The sequence below is a fragment of the Blennius ocellaris genome (assembly GCF_963422515.1).
Source record: "Blennius ocellaris genome assembly, chromosome: 16".
Lineage (NCBI taxonomy): Eukaryota > Metazoa > Chordata > Actinopteri > Blenniiformes > Blenniidae > Blennius > Blennius ocellaris.
In genome coordinates this window covers 16,341,864-16,364,616 of record NC_137665.1, presented here as the reverse complement: position 1 = coordinate 16,364,616, position 22,753 = coordinate 16,341,864, and the positions used below count along the sequence as shown (strand labels likewise).

The window sequence follows — 22,753 nt, the reverse complement described above, 5'->3', positions numbered from 1 at the left end:
GTGCTTGGAGCCACTGAAATACACTTTTTTGGTGGAACATTTTAAAAACGCTCTAAATCGATCTCCATCTCAACGGGGGTAAAACACTGCGCACGTAAATAGTTCTCAAACACATGTGCCAGTAGATGGACAGTAACAACCATGTTTCCTCTGGAGGTGGCATGACTCCCATATTCTCCTGGTGTTTGGTACTTTTATAGTCGAGACTCTAATAGGAATCCAACTTGGTCGTCTGTCCACATGAATGTCCGTGTTCTCACCATTAATGTTTATAGCGTACAGTTCTCTGTGCACATGTGCGTGTGGTCCCATTACCAAAACAAACAATAGCACCGGCCTTTCATTCTTCTGAGCCTGTTTTTTTATTTTTTTAATAAAATTGATGGACTAGATGAGTTAATGCAGGTTATAGACAATGGTGAGTCCTTATAAATGTTATAGCTTTGATTATCAGTGACAGTATCATTTGTCAGGAAATGTGATTTACTGTCTCTGGATCTGCAGCTGGTAATATTTAAATTTTAATTTAAGATGATAGGAAATCAACGAAGCTGTTTGATTCTGGATTCGTGAGTTCTGCTTTACCTTTTTATTTGATATGTTTTGGTCCAGTCTGCAGTTAAGGTGACTCCAATGACTGCAGGGAAATGGAGAAATTGACCTGAAGGAGGGACATGTAAATAAAGGTGCATCCCTCTCAAACCTTGCACACTGAATATAAGCACTAAATACAGAATTAACAGTCCTTTCAAAGTGAAAGTCTTTATTGTCAAGATAATGTGAAGTACCATCGTCGAACTACTTCAAATCGCTGCCTGTTGTTGTGAAACACGAAGGTTGTCCGCTGCTGGTATCTTTGTCTGTTTGCAGTTGTTACATGTTTTCCATGAAGTCTTCTTCGATCGAGGTTAAAACAAGTTATTTATATACAACTGTGAGGAGGAAAAGTAAAAAGTCTTCAGAAAGTACAGAAATGGAAGAATTCCATCAGTACGTAACTGAATATTTGTTAATAATTTATCCCTCTTTTGACTCGTGCCTGGTTAAAGTTTAGCTCCAGTGAGAAAGAAATGATTATAAATCTTCTATTTCACCTGCTGTTGATTCAGATTGAAGACCCAGTATGAAAGGTACAAAATTAAATGACTGGATAGAGGAAATCACAGAATCTTCTGTCGTCTGCAGAGACTCATATCGAAAATAAAACTATGAAATGAATTGTTTGGTTGCGTTTATTGCATGTGACACCTCAGCGGCTGCGTTCCTCGTCTATCTGAAAAATGAGTTGACTTTAATCAGCCTCCATTCTCTGGTAAACACTGTTCAGGGTTCTGTTTGAGCAGCAGTGACTCTCATCATCCCAGGAACTCTCCTTCCTCCATCCAGGAGTTATGGGAATGTTCCTGCACAGATTGTGTCACTAACCAAAGAGATAAAATGAGGCCATTAACAACCAGCTATGAAAACTACTTTGCGTTGGATGACTTATTGACGAGTGGTCCCACTGCTGCAACAATAAAAACACAAGAGGAAAGAGCAAACAGAGCATTTATTATAATCTTAATATAATTTATATTATGTTAAAACTAACATGAACTAATAAGTGTGGTGCGTACAATAAACAGTGGAGTTGGTTAATACATGCACAACTCCGGCAGATTGAACCAACTTCGCATGAAGAATGGAGTTTGTGTTTTCTTGTCGTTTTCTTTGTGTGTTACAAAGCCTGCAGGGCTGCCTCTGCTATGAAACACAAAATCACAGTAATTCCAGTAAAGATTAGTTGTTTTTTTTTTGTTTCGAGGAACAAAAAAAAAAAAAGAAAAAGAAGAAAGCAACAAATCAATACACTGTCAGTAAACCCTCACTCCGTATTTTCGCCCCTCGACTGTCAGAGTCTGAGCTCGGAGTCTGTGTCCGTCTGGCTTTCAGCGGTCGGCGTTCATCCTCCGTAGCTTCGCCGGCAGGTTGTCCTCCAGCCGGCCTCCGGCCGAGAGGAGCGGACTGTGCATGGGGAGCGGGGCCGGGGAGGGCGTGGGCGGCAGGCTGTGTTGGTACAGATCCCCGGTGGACTGGGTCATGGGTTCGAAGCCCACCTTGAGGGACTTGAGCTGCAGCCGGTTGGCGGCCTCGGGGCTGGGCGAGGAGCTGAGGCGCTGCAGCTTCAGCGGGAGGTCTCCGGTACTGCACGCCTTCTCCGAGTGCTGGGAGCCCAGCATGAGCACCTTCCTCTGCAGGTCCTCCTTCCCGGACGAGCTCATCCTCTGCAGCTTGCTAGGCAGGCGGCCCCCGGTCACTCCCTGGCGGCCTCTCTCCTCCGCGGTGTTGATGCAGTCCACGGAAAACACCCGGTCTCGCCGGGAGCCACGGCTTTCAGTCAGAGCGGGCGTGGGGGTGGACAGAGGCGAGGGCAGCGAGTTCTTCTCCTCGTGCTCTTTGACGCTGTATGGGGGCGTCGGTACCTCGAATGTGCTGTGGAACTGAGAGTAGTCCACCCTGAAAAAGCCTTCCTCCAGAGACATCACCGGCAGGAAACGATGGCCCCATAAAACCTCGTCCTCGGTGTACGACGTCCGTGCCTGGCATGTCATACCTACGAGAGAGTGACAGGGTGGCACTAATGTTAAAAACTGCCATTCAACAGGGATCGAAGAAAACAATTATTGGCAGATAAGGAGGGATGTGAAAGGGCAGCCTTTCTTCCCATTATCTCTTTTCCTCTCTCCTTTATTACTTCGCAAAGACAGCTGCATGCTACTTCCTGCAATTTAATTTCTGAAATTTAAATCCAGCACCGGGTCGACACAAGGAGGTTAATGCATTTCCCGGTTCATCAAAACAGTCGCAATGTCTCAACGACTTGCAGCTCTCAATATTGTCACAGCAGAGCTACAGCAATCAAATAGCTACAGATGCACTGATACCAATCGCAGAGAAACACATTGGAGCATCACAAGTAAATCAGACTGTGGGAGATGCTTGATTATAAGGTGAGAGCTGTATGAATTATAAAACCTAAGAAGGGGTACAACATAGAGAATATTTTATCATAAAGTCAGCATATAGAAGTTGTGGGGAGCCAGCTGATGAGATGTCTCTCAAAACAGCAGCTCCACCTCTGAAGGACAAACAGATTGTCATCTCCTCTTCAAGAGTATAGAACACAGACACAACCAAGAACAATGATGTAAACATTGTTATATGTTAGAAATCACACAGCAGGTTATAACTTGATCCATTAGTATTAACTTGCTCATGTATTTTGTGATATTTGGAACAGATGCCCCGTATTCTATATTTATGAACAAGTCAATGGAATGTGTGAACGATTACAACCTGGTGATAAAGTGACAGCTGGAGCTTTTCTTACTCTCTTAAATGTACTAAGTGTCAGTTATCATATCACCATGATCTGGACAACTCTCCAAGGTCTTTGAAAGAAAGGGAGTAAACCTCTCGAGGTCTTGTTAAGGTTTAAATTAGGGTTTAATCTCAAGTTTTATCAGCAAGTGGATTTATTCTTTTGTGAGGAAAATGATCAATAAGAAGCATCAATTTCTTAAAGGAAACTGCTGATTTAAGCAGCAGCGAGTTGCTTTGACTTCAAATCAGAGATGTTTTCTGCCCTTAATGTAGGTTAAAGGTGAGTGATGCTCATCATTGATGCAGTTTGTGTTGATTGTCATAATTGGCAGTATAATAAGTCTAATAATTAGCAATCAACCAGCACCGAGCTCTTGCATCAATATATCGATGGCCAGCATAAAGGGTCCCGTCATCATGTTTTCCTGTTGTGACCCATTGCATTGGTGGGGAGCCCTTGTGACTCATCCCGGATATAATTATTTGTCGGTAAAGTGACATCATGTAATTCGATGGTGATTGAAATGTCTTTCAGTCTTCGTGGTGCCTGGAGGTCTGCTTGTTCACAGAATTTTAACACAATTCTATTTGAAATCCTTCGATATTTGGATGCTTGTTACAAACAGTCTGAGATCAATAAATTCTCTATTTCATGTGATTCAGCAGCTGTGCTTTAACCTGAGCTGCTGTGCTAAACACCGCAGAAGAGTAGGAGTCCGATCCTGTCCCTCTGTGCACCGTTATGTCATCGCCTGATGTTATTCAGAACTCACCACTCATCTTTATCCATGGAAACAACGGTCTTACATTGAGTAAAAGGTCATTTTTATTTTCCCCTCTTGGCCTGAAGGCTTGGTTTTGATTACGGTGAAGATTTATCTGCCGTGTTCTCCCCTCCCACCAGAGGAATGACGGTATTCTGCTGACTGTGGATGTACAAGACAACACTAATGCAAGCGTAGTAGGAGCTTGTGGGTTCGGTGCCTGACGGGCATGCCAGTTCAGTTTTATCATTCAGGAGGCATCCTGTGGGTATTCGACCAGCTGGTTTATGTTTACTGCATGTTGCATAAAAAACAAAAGCCTTCAGCGAAACTATGCAAACACTTGGCAGACAGTAAGCGGGGCGTCCCTGAAGAAGATTTTATGTAAACTATCTGGCAGCAGCTTTCAGTGAAACTGTTTTCAGAGTGCATTATGATGATCTGTCTTTTATGTTAGGCTCAGTGTGAATCCAAACACTGTTACTTGACAAGAATTCCAAGAAAAACACCCTCACAGAGAGGTGTGTGTTGTCTGTATGGTAGAAACACAGCCGATGGATGGGTTAATTGTGTCAAAGCAGATAAAGATTGGATTTTGGTATTAGGACTATGTGCTGTGGAATGCTTACTGAATAGTTCATGGCACTCGAGAAATACAACTATAATATCGAACCAAGACGAATGTTGAACTGTAATGAATTTGTCGCATAAATATAATCAATTGTGATTTGTAACATACTCCACAAATAAATAAATAAATAAATAGACGTATTTATGATTGTGTTTATCAATTTCATTGGATCAAATTTCCCTTGGACAATAAAAAAAAAAAAACAAGCTCTATTTTTTTATACTAAAGACGTATTTGTATGGCTGGTTGTGGTATGTTTACAAAAGTGCAGTTCAGATCAAAAGTCATGCTGTCCGTCTGACTTACAAATCCTTTTAGTCTATGGTGATTGGCGTTAGAATGATTTAGATGGAAAAAATAAGACAAATATACAGGTAATGCCAACATTTTAATAAGTGTGGTGGTAACCACCCTCTCCAAAATAGCAAGGATTTAATGATTCATTCATATAAAATCAGGCACCTTCGAAACAAAAGAAATAGGTAGTTTCCAAGGTATACTCTAAATCGTCTATAGTGTCTGATTATTGTTTGTTTTTTCTTCAAATTAAATTTTGACCCCAACATCCCCTACAATCCCTGATGGACTGCTTTTTGTGCTGAATCCTGCTTGAGTCTGGACGTAGAACATGTTTAAACCTGATGTGAGTTGTTCATGTCACCATTTCTATAAAAAATAAAGAACCAAGACTCGCATCTTCTTCTTTGGTCATGACTGAATTAACAGGGTCGGAATTGATCTTTCCATATTATTTCCCCTCAGCAAAGACCTGAAATGTAACGTCAACATGCTGATCATATCCTGCTGTTTGACTGCAGCTTGGTCCCACACTATATGGCAAAGCCAAGAATGCAAGTCAGGTCTTGTTGAATCAGAACTGGGATTAGTTGAACCGACAAGCTGAGCAGCTGTGTCAGCTACAGCTGGATGTGTGGGGATAACGGCTAAAGTGTTTATCTAAAAGGGATGTGTGTTCGCGTGAGGATGAGGGGATATTGTGGGCTATTGACGGTGACACTAGTTGGGTTTCCCTCCTCTGCTCGGTGCCACGGCACTGCAAATCTAAACTTCTGGCTGCGCCGTGATTTAATGGCATTATCAACAGTGCACAGACCGCGACGCCTGCTTGCCTGCCTCTCTGCTTCTCCGCTGATCCCTCTGTGGTGCTTTAAGCCTATTCATCACTTTGGTTTCTCCTACAACGTTGGCAGAGTTAGGGTTATGGTAGATGGGGGCAGAGAAGAGAAATGAAGGACGTAGATTTATTTGTTTTGGACTTTCAGGGACTTTCTGGTGAATATACACCAGAGAGTGCTACAGCTTGGCTACCTGTAGTTTCCCTAGTTCTTTACCGGTGTGTAAAGAATTACCTCTGCTGTCCGCTGCTATCTGAAAAATGGAGTGGAACCTTGGCTTAAACCTCAAGTCATTCATCAAAGTGACACATGCATCCATGACCACAGGCTTTCATTATGCATGGAGTGGGTGTAAACCAATTCTGCAGTAATATAATATCCCTCATAATTCAATCAATGTGTTCTTTGTCATGTGTTCTTCTCATGCTCACTCTTTCCGGTGGGCACCTTCTTCAAAAATGCCAAAACCAGGCAAGTGAGGAAATGAGATTTTACAGGGGAGAGATTATAAGGGTCCATTAGACTGGGAATTCCACGTGTGTCAATATTAATAGAAGAATTTACATTTAGATTGGGTGTGTGCAAAGCGAAAAAGAATCATGGAAAAGGCACAGAGACAAATAAATTCCTCACCGGTGGTCTCCACGATGCCTTCAAGGATGACCACGATCTCAAACTGCTCGTTCATGAGGGAGCGCTGGGACAGGTCGAAGAAGGGGCTCTTGGGATTGATTTCATGGCAGATGGTCAGCGGGGACACGAGGAAGAGCTGGTCTGCGCCCGTCCCGAAGCCCACGTCCAGCTCGCACTGGTCCAGAGGCAGGAACTCGCCCTCCGGAGTCTGACGGGACTGCGAGATCACAGCGGTAGAAAGAGGCAGGAGGTGGAGAAGAACAACAGGATTAAATGCATTTCTCCTTCTTTTGTCTGATATGAGTCACTTCTGCTCTCCACTTTAGTGGGATTCAGCAAATGTACCAGTTTTCTACCAACTCGTGAGACTTTGTACAAACATTTCAAGCACAAAGGCGGGGATGTTATTGATATGAGATACACAAATGTCAGGCCAGACCCATTACACCAACGGGCTCCCTTTTTATAACCCCAGAGCTACAGAATATTAGTGGGAAGTGTCGACGTGGAGGCCAAATCCCATAAAACTTGATTATGTTTACCTAAAATCAACACCATAAGCCATTAAAAGCCACAGGGAAATTTATATTTACCGGCATGTCAATATTTATTTGTTAAGTGTTTAAATATCATCTACAACTCAATTAAGTTCATGGAACGCCAGTAAATATGACCCACCTCCAAAACATTAATTACAGTGGCTTGGTATGGGAGTGACTCTTGTTCGCTCCTAAACCGTACCACAGAGAGAAAAGACTAAGTGAAAGCAGTCAATTTTAATCACCTTTACAGAGGAGCTGTCATTTTCAGCTACATTTGCCAAACATTTGCGGCCAGTATATCTTATATGAACAAATGTAATAATTTATCACACAAGTGCTGAAGTATTTCAAGCCTTTGTTGTTATTTTTTTTTCTTGATTATTTTTGACTGAATGTCGTGAATATCAAATACCAGGAAAAAAAAAAAACATTTGATCTTGTGAAACATTTCACTTCAATGCCATAATTATGTCAATGAAAACTCTTTATTAATAATAGTATGATTTTAGATGCATGTACATTTCCATTATGTAGTGAAATAACAGTTCTGTATAACAAAGCGCTGTCTTCACACTGTAAAAGCACCCAATGAAAAACATGAACTGCAGAACATTTCCAACATTCCAATTGTTTATTAAGTAAACATATCCAAGTTCAGGAAACAAATGTAGATACTTTTAGTATCCTGTGACCCAGGCCCAGTTTGCACACCAATACTTCAAATGAAAATGCATTCGTTTTTAGCATTTTTGTTTAAAGACGAGTTTTGCGTTTTCAATGTCCGTTTAAACAGAAATAGCAGAAACACTCACAACTATGCACTTTTCATGTAGAGCCACTATTGGCACTATATTGCTTTAATGAAATAAGCTGGTGAAGAAATGTCATTTTGGAACATCGACTATCTGATGAAGGGAGCTCAAACCCACTGATGATTTTCACTGAAGGATTTTAAACACACGAAATAACAATCAATAATATTACTTGTGTATTGACATGTCAGTTTCACATCCTAAAACTCAACCATAATTCATGATTATTTTGGTAGCCATTGCCATTGGTGTCAAAAGCAACTTCAAGAACGAACAAAAAAAAAAAGGCTGCAGGGCTCAGTGAATTATAGAAGACATGACCCAGTAAAAACAAAAAAAAAACAATACAAAAAATGGTTTTCATTAAGTACAGGGAGGAGGATGGGCCGCGACACTGGTGTAAAAATAATTTCATTATTTACATTTTTTATACATTACACTATTTACACATGATCATTTTCCCAATTAATTGTTATTATTTTTTGAATATAAACACAACCACTGGGCTATACATTTTTTTAATTTGTACCAACATTTCTGAAAAAAACTTTTCAATCAAAAATCAACCCTTGTTGCGCGTGTCTGTCTTGTGTAGAGTGACTAAACATAGAGTGTAATGAACGTTCTTGTGGGCCCCATAACCCATACTGAGTAGTTCAGCAGAAGAAATTGGCTGAACTGTGGGGATGACACTGTCCCATCTGTCCTGTTGATTCTTTCTAGTATTTTTGTCACCAGGATCCAGATCTCCCACCCAGCGAACCAGAGCAGCAACCAAACAAATCTACAGTTTAGTATCCTGAGTCATTTCAAAGCCTCACTACAACCATGTCGAGCACCAGGCCACTCTGAAATCATCTGCACCTTGTACGTCCACAGTTTGAGGCTGCAGCTGCATGGATGCTGTGCAGCATAGTGCAAACCACAAGGTTTCTTTTTCCATTCCTCCAGGGAAACTCCTCACAGCCGGGAGAGGTATTATGGAAGAGGTGACCTTTCGCAAACACGATTATCCCAGGTATCCCTCAGATGATCTGATGTACTGGTTCCCAACTGGGGGTCTGGAACACTCGTGGTGGATGTTCTATATCATATGGGGGGCTTGACACTTTGCCTGCTCTGTCTTTTTAACAATTAGATTTGCACATCAATGAATAACATACGATCTGGAAGGCTCTTGCTTTTATGTATTCGTAATACCTTTCTTCCAACCATCCAACAAAAGTTGTATAAATGATGTAATTCACAAAGAGAAACTTCCTTTTTCAAACTTGTGGTTTAACAAGTATTTTTAAAGACCACTGCAAGTGTATTTCACCACTTTGATGGTCTTAAGTTGAGATGCCATGACTCAGTAAAATATCTACAGCTTTCCTGAAGAGGTGATGCTGAATGCTTCACCATCTTGTCCCTCTCAATAATCTGTAGGCGACTTGTTTTCCGTGGCTGCAGACTCAGCGCTTCACATTGATTTCTAGAAGATCTCGCAGCAGACGTATGAAGCGGCCGTGTTTGGACAGGTCTTAACCCACAGAGTGTTAACTGGTGCGGAAGCATTTAATTGCCCACATGATGTTCGAGGCCCTGGATGTATTTTCTTCTCCCTTCCTGTCTTATGTTGTATAATCGATCTGTCCACATTTTTTCCGCAATTAGCCATGTCATTGAGTCTTCAAGGCTGATTTTGTTAGAAATCAAGTGAGTATTCTCACATCTTACACAAAGGTGGCGTTGTGCTATCCTACATAAAGTCTAATAATCAAAAAATATAATATGTAATCACATATTTTTGCTTTCATGTTACAAGAATGTCACTGAAGACAGTTTGATCCCAAATACTGAAGACAATCTTTCCAAAACAATGCCTATAATAGGAGTTGACCATTACCATCTCCCTGTAATCTAGAATTCCAAATACTGATCATTTATATAGCCTTTTTTTCCCCGTGCATGTTATATTGTTTGGATGTGTCATGCTTAAGCAAACCACCTACTCATGGAAAAACACTCTCTTCCTCCCATACAAATAGCTTCATAATGATCTTCCACGGTCTCACTCAGTGTCACTCAATTCTTTTTGCTGTTTTAGAATCTTTTGTTCTTGTTGTAAATCCCAAAATAATCAACACATCATTCCCACAAACACAGTTTTCTTCGCCCAGTATTTCAACATGACCCAACTCATTGATGTGAAACTGTCAGAATTACACAAACAAAAGGACTACATAATTCAATGATCATTCATATATATATATATATATATATATATATATATACACATAGCAGTTAACAATCACAACACATTAAACACTGTGCAGGCCTGAGTTTCATTCATAAATATGTTTAGTGTCTGTGTATGTCTTTACACCCCCCCCCCCCCCCCCCCCCCCCGGTGCTGCAGCTGCTCGTCAAAGCCTGATTTCATTCTGACCTCCCTGTGATATTGCCTGGTACTTTCTCCTTCCAAAATGCAATGTGTGAATGAAGTGTGAGTAAACAGGCTTTGCATTGCCAGAAAACCCTGCCGTCTATTTCTATCTCCTGTGAATATCAATGTGAAGCTCCTCCAGCTTTGTGTCGCGGAGTGACTTTCATGTCGGCGGGGCATTGTTCACTTGTCAGGTGCTTACGGGCAACCGAATGCAGTTCGGCATCGTTAATCCATGAGGGTTATCTTCATGCCGGCTTAGGGAAATTCTACTTTTTACTTTCTGTCTTTGTCGCTTAAGATTAAGAAGATGGATGACTGTATACCAACGGTGACAGACAAAGCTCCTTACACGGGGCCCGTTGGCACTCTTTCCCAAAGATACAGAGATAGCTCAGCTTGTCAGCTGTTTTTTTCTTTGGTTTTTTTCTGAAATCTGACACCTCGAACTCTGACAAATGCAGACAAGGACAGACTCAGTTAATTCATTCCGCACAATGTTTTTGCCAAAACGGCACCGTACTCGTTTTGATTTTAAATTTGTACCCATCACGTCTGATTGCTCGCGCGCCGGCCAATTCGATCTCCAGCTGCTCGTTATCATCAGAAGGGCAACATGGTTCCCCCTCAGAAAAGGAACATTTGTGAGGGGGAATGATGGGAATGATGCTCATGGATGAAGACAGGTTATAAATAACATTGATTGGACCCAAAGTGGCCTGATCTTCCTACTCAACTCCACTCCATGGCTCGGTCAGGCCCGCATCAATCAGCAGCCTCAGTGGAGGAGTTGTGGAAGGGGGGGGGGGAGACCTGGGAGACAATCAGATCGACTGACAAGCCTGTAGAAGCTCACCGGCCATCACGCTGCCAGATACCCTCTTGGCCTCATCAGTAGATTTAGAAAAAAAAAAAAGGTGTGCTGATATTCGTGTGACAAACTAGTTGAATCAAATCATGAGTTAAAATGGATCAGAGCAACCGACTCCAGGCTGCAGTTGTTATCCAGTGCGGTTGTGCGCGAGGCTGTACATACACTCACGGTAAAGATACAGGGAATGTGTTTTGTTTTTCACTTCTGTTCGTGGCATGCTGTGATAAATACTCACAAGGTGTCAGTGTGTTTGACTGGTATGCAACAGAGTTCAGGGCCAACAGCTCCAGCGTTCATTCAAATCAAACCAAACTTAATACGACAGCTGCATTTCATCAAGTCAAATCTGGAAATGTTACAGTGAGACGTCAGTGTATCAACAAATCGTCTAGTATAAGAGAAAAATGTTCGCAGTGACTCACTTTTTGAAAACTCTTATTAGTCTATGCTTCCACATTTGCAACATCTTCAACTTTTTGTATGTTTTGTTTTCATTTGACAATCTGAGCAGCTAATAAAGACTTCCTACAGCTCAAACAGGCTTTATGGTGAAGAGTAAAACAACCCCTTTCGCTCGTTTCTATGGAACAAAGTTTGAGCAAAAACAGAGACACCATGACGCTGCTGAGTCAGGTCCGGATTTAGTGGTTTTACAGACTCAAATTATTCACCAAAAAAGTTGCTTTGACTGTCTATTTGTGTGAAATAAATGTAAAAACCAGAGCTTGGAAAGAGCAACTCAAAGTATTTGTGAGAAACTGGTGAAAGTCTTTTGACCATTTGATTAAAAAGACTCCTGTCAGACCGTCGTTAGATCTTTACCTGGTCTCTGATGTTTGTTTTTCTGCTCTCCGACGTGGACAGCAAGACGGTCGATGGATTAATGGAACAGCCAAGCCTTTGCCTACCCCGGCCTGCAGCTCTCCTCCACTCTACCATGTGTTTATCACGCCTACTCGTGAACTCATGAATCATTACAGAATGAGGGGAAACTGATGACCTGCCAGATACCGTCACTGTGGAAGCTCTGCAGCTTTAGATGCTGCTTGTAGCTTCATGTCCACCAACAGACTCCTTGTGCTTCGCCTGCGCCCTCTGCTTTCAGCCTTAAGTTGTATAGATTCTCCTAAAGAACAGAGAGTTGTTTTCATTTTGCTGCGGTGGTGGAGAACAATAATAATCTCGGCCAGTTCTGTCCACTACAATTCATATTTCACAAGAAACTCAAGCACAGGACTCCTGGGAGGAGATTGAAAAAGAGTGAAAATGCTCGCTCGAAGTCTCTGTCTTTATGGACAAAAATACACTGAAAGGCTCCACTTGTGCGAATGCTGCCAAACAACAACATGACAATGGCGGATTGCCAGTCTGTGTTTGTGTGACAGAAGCGACTGAGCTATGTTATGGATATTACAACTAAATCTTCAGCAAAAGAGTGAAACAGCAAATGAGTGAGAACAGCAAGGTGCCCATTTACCCAACAGCAGTGCTTGGATACACAGAGAATTGCAACTGTTTGAAAGCAGCTCCAACTTGGAACTTTTTGAAAATGCTCTAACTTTGTCTGAGCTCCCTTCATCAGACAGTAAATGTTCCAAAAATGACATTTCTTCACCAGCCTTTTTCAAGTATTAATTCTGAGAGTGAAACGCAGTATAATCAAATGAATCTATGCTTTTCCCTTCATACCAACCACCACCAGAAAAGGCTTTTATTTTGGCACCACAAATAAGAACACTATGGCAGGATGACATGACACACAACACCCTCTTCACTCCTGGTTGCCAACTTCCAAATATTAGACTAAACTAAACTAAATCAACCAACTAACAACATGAACTAAGCAATAAAAACACAACACAATCATTACCAACATTAAAATCCTAATATAAACCCAAATAAAGACATTTGAAACACCACCAAAACAACTCCCATAATGCATGTGACGCTGCAATATGTTTCAGCTGGCAAGTGTTAATCTAAGAAAATCAAGATTGTAAAACATCATTAAAGAAACTTAAACAATTATTTAATAGCAGTCGCCATATTCTCCCAACAAGATATGTCTCCTGACATGGCAGAGGATCAGTTGTTTATGTTGGAAACACAGAGAACAACTCGAACAGCGGAGCTGTCTGTGGTTCTGAAACCACTATTGTGGTGAATCTGCACTGCAAGTTGACTTAAAAATAAGAACAATTTTCTGAGCTTTCCTTTGCTGAAGGTCTGGTAACTCAGGTGTTGGTCTCCCATCTTTTAAAAGCTGCTGTTTCTCATCGAAAGAAAGTTGTGAAAATGTCTTTATCGTCATTCTGCATATCAACCCACCACCGAGCCAGAGAGCGGAGCAGCGCTGTGTCCATTCACTAATGCACTGTGAATGTCTGTCTAGCATTTAGCATAGCACGGTTACGTCCAAAGGCAGCGTAGTGATCTGCCTTTTTATGTAAATGGTTTCCATATTGGGGAACTGACTGCGCATGTGCAAACACACCCATACACTGGATATGATGGGCAAAGGCAGAGCAGCAGTGTGCCTTTGTGAGGGGGTGTGGCCTTCGTGAGGGGGTGTGGTGTTCAGGAGGGGGTGTGGCATTCACAGACAGCACTGGAGTAAGTGACTTGTGTTTTCTCTCTGCCAAACCAGGAAATAGCGGTGTGACACTTTCAAACCTATAGGTACTGTAATCTCCCGGAAATTGAAAAATATGATGCACTTGCTCGCCCACAGTGAAACAAGTGTGTCAGAAAGTGAAGACGCTGCCAGATCCCGTCACTGTGGAAGCTTGTGCTCCACGAACATAACAAATTAGATTACATTAGATGCTGCTTGAAACATTAAATCCACTAACGCGTCTTGTGTACTTTGTCCTCTAGTTTTACTGTTACCTTTGGAAGGCAGTTTACTTCCCCCTGTGACACTGTGGGATTTTGGCACAAGTGGCCAGAAATGGTTCCACAATGTTCTTGGCCAAAGCAATGTTTTGTGACTGTCCTTCCTCCAGTTTTTTGTTTGCACTTGTGTGGAAAAACACTGTTGCAGAGAGCCTGAAGTGCTTATTCCGGACAAATAACGTCGTATTTCTGGCCGTGTGAGTTCTGAGATAATGCACCGACCACCTCGAATGCTGTGGGGGGAAAAACAATCTTGAGTGAGTAACTCAAGCTCTTAAGTGTATACACTGGTGTATTTTTGAGAATCCACACCTACACAAAAAAATCACCTCCATGCAACTTCGGAAACTGATGTATTTGGCTATTGAATAAAAGTCTGGAATGTGAAGGTTTTCTGGCTCTGGATCTGGCTAATCAATGACTGCAGGGCTTCAAGGTTTTCCACAGGCCAACAACAACAAGATAGTATAATTGAATCTCTTCTTATTAGAAAAGAAATGGAAATCAATTCTAGCTCCCGTGACTTTATAGCCTGCCGTGCAATCCTCTGGGGAAATACGCAGCTAAGAGGATTTCTCTTCCTTGCGTATCTCTAAGATGCAAGGCATGGCCCGCACAATGAAAATATGAAGGGAAAAAATTTTATCTTATCACCCTTCTGTTATTACAAGCTTCTCCAGAGCCCAGAGACGACCCTTAACCCATCGTGGCACCCTTGGCAAGATTTGATATGTCGCCCCCCCCACCCTCTGCGATTTACTTACACTGAAATCGAATAACGTTGTTTTTACCATTGTCTTTTATTAATAAAACAATATATCACCCAAATTCCATGCTACTTACTATATTGCTGGAGCCCTTTCACCACTTCCCATCACTTCAAGTCAATTCTTTCATTCTCCCACTCCCCCTCCACCCTCACAGTTACACTGTCATGTTTTTGACGCTCCCACCATGACGTCCTGCACAAAACTGCATGTCCACTGCTTATATGCAGGGATGTTGGATGACAACTCTTTAAAACCATCTTTCTGCCACCTCCTGTCATCACAGCAGAGCTCCAGCAAGGCAACACAACATTCACATACAGTGACATCCACAAGTGGCTATACGTTAATTGAAAGTGACCCACAATGCTCAAATATTCCACAACCTCAAATCCTCATATGTTTAATGAACACAAGCAGCTATTTGATATTTTCACTGAGAAAACATTTTAGCATCTAACAACATCCCGTCATGTCGTCACAGCAAAGGTCCTGATTAACCTCACCACAACCTCCTCTCATCACCTCTTCTGTATTACGTACCTGTCTGGAAAAGTACATGGAGACCAGATCTATCTTTTTTTCCATTATAATCACAGTGAAGCTTGACAGAGAAGTGAAAAGTCTTCTTCTCCCTCGACCTGAACAGCAGGTTGCTGTCTGACTCCGCATGGTGAGTGTCAGCAGATTTAAGTAGGAAAAGATCCCTTCTCAGGTTTTCTAGGTTTTTAGAAAAACAAGATAAATTCCTCTATACTGAGGAGCCTATAGTCCATCTCATGTCACAACACAAGGACACACAATTTAACAGATTTGTCCACAAACTCCTCAAGATCCCAAGTGTGTTACAAGGACCGTTTTAGCTGAGAGAGTTCATGAAATACACAGAGCTCCTCTCCTGGATGTACAATAAATACATTGTTTTCGATTTTCAGTGGTTCACGCAGTTGGATGTAACTCATTAACACCCTCATGGAAATAAAACTACAAGGTGCTTCTATCAGGAGCAGTTTTGACTTGAGAACCGACTGAAATACTGTTTCTGTGAGTCAAAGATGAAAGGCCACAGAGTCTCTGTAAGAAAAGTGCTGAACTTTAATCGAGACCTGTTACTTGTTAGTTGCTGCACCTGCTGCTTCTTTGACATAATTTACTGAAAACTCAACACTGCGATTGGTTAGTCACAAAGAGAACAAGGACAGTGAGTCATAAAGGACAAAACCAACATTGTCCAGTTGAAATGAATGTCTGTTATTCCCATCTGACCGTTTGGACTCACTCGTTAGTAAAGACACAATCAAGCAACCAGTGTGGTCCATGAGCCAATTTGGAACAATCAATACATTGGTCTTCCAGGTGATGAGAGGAGGGAATTCACTTTAACAGTCCTGTCCTGAACCTGTCAATTGTATTTATTCTGTGATTACAGAAGTAAATGCACACATGCTGATTGTGAGAACTTCTCCTGTACAATCATTAAACTGGTCATATTGTTCAAAATTAACTTTCTAATGGTTTCCCCAACAGTAATAATCATCCCCATATCTGGAACGACGCCCCAGACGTGAAGAAAGTGTGTCCTCTCTCTCTCTGGCTTGCTTCAATCTTTAAAAAGTGTGTTGCTCCCACCAGCCAATCAGAAATCAAACCCTATATAGTATCATTGGGGGTTTAGCCAATCCCAATCAAGGTAGGCTCTTTGACTCTCCCATAATTATGCACCTCTGCGCTGGCACATGGCACCACGAGAGGAAGTACTTCCTTCTCTTCCTGAGATGGGCATGTGTGGGCGGAGCCAGTCCAGCTCACACAGACACAGCAGATTCTGAAACGCAGCTCTGATGATCCAATATTCAAATGGAGGAGCAATAAACTTTGAATACAATGTTTTTGGACCGAGGCCCATGTGTTGAAAAGCTGAATAATATGACCCCTTAAATATTTCTCGCTCACTCAGCCCACGATAAGATCTGTTTCTAGATATTGTCTCTATTTTCAGAGAAACTATCCAGCTGGCAGAAATATGTTGCTTTTTGAATGTAATAATCATTTTTACTTGTTTTAATGAGGCTGTGTATAATCTTCTTTTTTGTAATTCCTGATGATAATTTTATACACGATTAAAGGGGATAAAAGGGAATATATTTGCAGTAATTTCAATGCGACATTAGCAAAATGTTATTATGCATCTTGGCACCATATCAGTTTATTGCTGTATCATTGTTTACTGTGTGTTTTAAATACTTACTGTTTTGTTTTTAGACACTTTTATTTAAACATTTTTAAGTGCCTGTGCCTTAAGTGTTGCTGAATTTTGGTAATGTTTGAAACTGTGGTGCATATTTTGAATGACAATAAAAGATCTATCTATCTATCTATCTATCTATCTATCTATCTATCTATCTATCTATCTATCTATCTATCTATCTATCTATCTATCTATCTATCTATCTATCTATCTATCTATCTATCTATCTATCTATCTATCTATCTATCTATCTATCTATCTATCTTTTTTTTTAACCTTCAAATGTATTTAGTGAGGCCGGTATTATAGAATGACTCTTATCAGGATGAAATATGATTCAAATGACCTCCTGGTTCCAACACCTGCAGAATGTATTGATTTTAGGAAATTGGTGGATTACTGAACGCCACACAAGTACTTCACACAAAAGAAAATATGCTAATCTTGAAACGTATGTTCTGTTGCGTTCAAATTATTTATGATTGAGCTTACATAAATGATCGGTAATTGGACAAAAAAAAGAAAAAAACATCCCAGAAGGAAAATACTCAGACCTTCTTCTCACAGATGCCGACTCAAACAAGACTTTTTAATATGCGCACACAGCTTTTTGCCTTCATATGTGTAAAACTGGGTCTTTTTGAAAGTAATTACTTGCTCACCAGCCCTCCCTGCATGTCACTTTATTACACTCATAACGTCATATCTGATTAATTTCATAATTTCATTAATATACAGTCAGACTGCATTGCAACTGCTCTGTTGTCTCAACCCTGGAGATATAATGTCCATCGTCATGCGATGCTGTGTGGAGTTTGCATGTTCTTCCTGATCCTGCATCAGTTTTCTGTTTTGATTCAATACTTAAATTGTAGCAGTGTATATGTGAATGACTTTCATATGAATAGTTCCGATCTGATTTTTAACAAACTCAGTTTAATTTGTCTTACATGCAACTTGACGAATACGGCCTATTTTAAATCTCTCTCTGGCTCACATGCTGTTTCTGGACAAATGGCTCCTGTGAATTCTGAATATTTTCCTTGGGCCATGACTCCATGAGGCCTGCAGCTCAAGAGCACCACCAACGTTCCCACGTGGGGATTGCAGCATCCGGCTTCAAACATGACTCCTCCAGATCATTTTCCTTTCTTCCTGTACTATTTCTTAGGAAGTGTAATATCCACAAGGTATGCACATCCTAAACAAGGCCTTCGTGCAGTGACTCACCTGATTTCAGATTTTTTCTATTCCTTTTGTATTTTCTGCTCTGGCAGAGCTGCTGTAAGTGTTCTGTCTCAGTGAGTCTTTGAAGCGAGAGAATAAGGTTAGACCACAAAGCCCTGAAGCGAAAAGAGAGAGAGAGAGAGAGAGAAATACGAAGGAGCAAACAGCGGTTGCTGTATTTATTGTGTTTTACAGAGAGGGGAGCGTAAAAATGATATGGGGTTGGCAGAAAGGCCTTGGAATTTATACTAACTGTATTTCTTGCAGTCCCAAAGGACAGGTAAAAAAAAAAAAATCGTGGTTCTACAGAATAGAAAGGAGAAGAAAAGAAAAAAAAATCCTCCAGCTTCAATAATTTTGCGATGCCGCGTCAGTTCTCATCTGCTTTGCAATGCTGGTTTATTTGAAAGGAGCGCAACCCCCCCACCCACCCTCTGGTTCTTTGGTGCCTTTTCTTGAACAAATACAGACTGTCAGCTTCTCCACACCTGAAGTGAAAATGAGCATCGCAGGTACATCTGGTACAGGGTGACGCGACCAGGAGACGCGTCGCTGCACGTGTGCGATTGTACTCTGTCTGTGGGGCTGTTCACTTCCTCCACGCATTGTAAGTGTGGAATAGCTGAGTCTTCTTCCCCTCACACCCTCCATTCTGCCTGCATGCATCATTAAGCTGACCGCCGCTGTGTTGGATGTGGCTGTGCGGAGGAGAACACAGACATAAACAAGCTCCAAGCACCTCGCTAATGCTGTTTGTCTTCTTTATGGCCCATTTTGCACATTGGACATGGCTGTAGCTGAAAGGGGCCCTATTACGATAATTAAAAGGGGAGTCATTCGACCTCGCTACTGTTTGAGGTGATTTTCTGCGTTGCTGCTTGTTTTCGGAGAGCGAAGTTCCTTAAGCAACGTTTCCAAACCCGCTGAGCTCCCCATCAATACAGAACCAACCGGCCAGCTTTAGTATTCATCCCACAACTGCATCACCTGTAGCTATTAGGTACCTCTTAACCTCTGCAATATTTTGTGACATATTCCACATTTCCGGGAATATAAAACACTAAAGCGCACACACACACACACACACACCCTAAAGCAAGAAAGAATATAATGCATTTCTTTATGATCGCCATAAATCTCTTTTTATGTGCCCATGCTCTCCCACAGGTGCTCTTTTACAGACTCTGGTGATCTGTAGTTGTGCGTGTGGAGCTCCCCTCTCTCCCCTGATTCACTCCACTTCCCCCTCCGGGGTGGGATATCTCTCTGTTGAATGCACTGACACGCACGTGTCTGTCCAGGTGTCAGCAGCCGAAGTCGAGGAGATGAACCAACCTTCACTCTGGATTTCACTGGTTTGATGCAGCATCCTGGCTGCCACTCATCCTCGCCACGCTGCTGCTGCTGCTGGAGGATTATGTTAATGCCACCTTGAGCCTGTTTTGTTCCACAAAGTGTGCGTGTTTTAAAGGATCTGCTAAGATTTAAACTTTTAAAAAGTGAAATGGAGTTTGAATGTTTGCAACTTGGACTTGATGTTGTGTGACTGTTTCTTGCCCTTTGGTGGACATGCGATGCCTCCAGTTTGTAATCTCCTGATTTGGATAAAGATGGACGGATGGTTCTGACTTTTCATCGAAAACTTGCTTTTCTTCACAAGCTCAGAAAATAAAGATGGTTAAGATTTCTGAAAGATAGAAACCGTCTATCAAAAGTGCAGCCATTGTGCAGGGGCTTTTCTGAAAATACTTTCCTTGAGACTCTGCTATTTGCATTGGCCCATTTCTATAACTTCAAAGGAAGAGACACACTGCTCAGATTCCAAGGCTGATGCAACTCAGGCACCAGCAGCAAGTTGGAATAAGTTAAAGAAATTGATTGTAAATCAGTGTAGCGGGTAAACTGACGAAAGAATGACTCCCTCCAATAAAGAAAAATGTTCCTCCTCATGGTTTCACTTATCTTCACCCTCTGGAACTCACCTTAATGAGCTTGCACCTGATTTGCGCGGACACCATGTGGCTATTGCGCAGGTTTCCCACCCGGAACATGAGGCACAGTTTGCCGTCGCGTTGCGAAATCACCGCATCCTGGCTGAACATAAGCGTCTCCGCGCGCTTCTTGGGCTGGGACATCTTGATGAACATGCAGCCGATGAGGAAAGCGTCCACGATGGAGCCCAGCAGCGACTGGAACAAGAAGAGGATGATGCCCTCGGGGCACTTCTCCGTGATGTACCGGTAGCCGTATCCGATGGTGGCCTCGGTCTCTATGAAGAAGAGAAAAGCTGAGGGGAAGTTGTAAACATTGGCCACGCAGGGGGTGTACGACGAGTCGTGTCCGTGATTTAAATCCCCCCTGATGTAAGCAATGATCCACCACATCGACGCCATGACCAGCCACGCGATGGTGTAAGTTAGGATGAATATGAGCAGGTTCCACCGCCACTTCAGGTCCACCAGAGTGGTGAAGAGGTCTGAGAGATACCTGCTGGTCTCTCCGCCGAGGTTCCCGTGCTGCACGTTGCAGCGGCCGTTCTTCTCCACGAAGCGCTGCCGCTTCTTCTTGACCGGAGCGGAGAAAGTGGTGGCCCGGTTCGTGTTCACCACCTGGTAGTCCTCCCCGAATTTCCTACGTAGTGCCGCCATGTCGGCTCTGCGAGAGTAACCAAGAGGGAATCTGAGAGGTTTAATCCATGTTTATTTGGTTTGTTTTAACCTCCAACTCACTGGCTACCTGCAGTGCGTAAAATGCGCCATGGCCACTTTAGCGCGCAAAGTAAATCCGTTCAAGTGATAAACAGAAGCAAAGCAAAAATGCGCACGTATTTCTGTAATTTTAGAACGCAGTTGTTATTATTTAATAGTAAAAAAAATCCACTCTTGCTCCAGTTTTCTCACGTGACATGAGAGGATGGCTCAGTGTGGCTGTGCGCTCTGCTCAGCCTCCACTCACTGTGACCGGCGGAACCGAATGCCAGGAGCTGTCTGCCATTCAGCTCGTGGTGGGGCTGTGGAGGATGGAGAGCGGAGTGGGAGAGTGTGAGTGGGTGAGTGAGTGAGTGAGAGAGAGAGAGAGAGAGCGAGAGAGATGGGGGTTAGAGGAAAGGGAGGGAGGGAGGAGGAGGAGAGAGCGACACAAGACGGCGTTTGTGCGTAAAAGGGAGAGAGGGAGCGTGACAGAAAGAAAGAGAGGGGGGAAGACAGAGACAGAAAGGGAGAGAAAAAGAAAGAAGAAACAAAGAGATATAGAGAGAGAGACCGACAGAAAAGGGGAGAGAGACGGAGAAGGAAAATGAACAAGGGAGGGAGAGAAAGAAAGAAAGAAAGAAAGAAACAAAGAAAGAAAGAAAGAAAGAAATAGGTGGGCCATTATATCTCTTCCTCTGTGCTTATAGTTCATTCGGTCAATTATAACGGACTTAATTGAAACATGGATCAGTGCGTTAATTAATTTGTTCATTCTATCCACCTAAATGCCTCCATCGTATTTTGTCGCGGATCCTGCACGATTTACAGAATCAGATGCAAAGTGATGAGGTTGGAGTTTTCATGCTTTCAAGTTCGACTGCGCCATCTATTGGACGGGGAGCCCACGTGCGCATTGGATATGACACATCTCGATGGACAACACGCGCTGACAGCTCACTGGGCAGCAGGCGGCCTTCAGGGCTTTAAAAAAAATATGTTCCAGACTGATAAAGATGATGAAACTGAGACAACTGACAAAAAAAATAATTATACCGAACTATCAATAAATTATATTTATTTTTTATTTATATAGAATGTTTCATAATGGCATAAACGAAAGCAGCAGCAGCCTCAAGCACAAACACACGGACAAAGTGGAAATCATGCTTTATGTGTTTAATGTGTAATTTTGATGTTTCAAGTTTTCCAAAAAGTAGGCTGCTGGGTACAGTGGTACAGTGGTGCAGTGGTAAGCACAGGCAGCACACCCAGGGTAACCCCAGCTGGGTGCAGGACTTTTCTGTGTGGAGTTTGCATGGTCTCCCTTTGCATGCATGGTTATTTCTGTATCGGTTCAATTTCCTCTCACACCTCTAAAAAACATGCAATAAAGTGTCAATTGAGAGCGAGTATAAATGTGTGAGTGTGTTCAGAGCATGGATGTTTGTTAGTTCTTATACTTAGTAGTAAAAAAAAAAAAGAAAAACAAAGCAGTTTAATACAACACATAACAAAAGGGAGCAGAAAGAAGACCAATATGTCTGTACTGTCTCTTTTGTGTCAAACTATTTTATTGCAATCAGATTTAAAAACAAACAACAAGCAAAAATGAGCTTTAAGGCTTTAAGGCACAGTGACTCACGCTCATATCAGTTTTCTATGTTGACAGCACTATGAAACTCTTAATTGATTTCTTTGTATTTCAATAATATGCTGGTTTTAATTAAATTTTTTCAAGCGTCT

General features: G+C 42.0%; 1 protein-coding gene across 1 annotated transcript; it reads right to left on the bottom strand.

Moving 5' to 3' along the window:
* Window positions 1-1,928: 1,928 nt before the first annotated feature.
* kcnj19a (potassium inwardly rectifying channel subfamily J member 19a) lies at window positions 1,929-20,968 on the bottom strand (the record flags this gene model as incomplete). The annotated part of the gene is made up of 3 exons (XM_080510853.1): window positions 1,929-2,593; window positions 6,528-6,744; window positions 20,303-20,968. 3 exons carry the CDS (start codon window positions 20,966-20,968, stop codon window positions 1,929-1,931), a joined length of 1,548 nt encoding a protein of 515 aa, XP_080366979.1.
* Window positions 20,969-22,753: the final 1,785 nt, after the last annotated feature.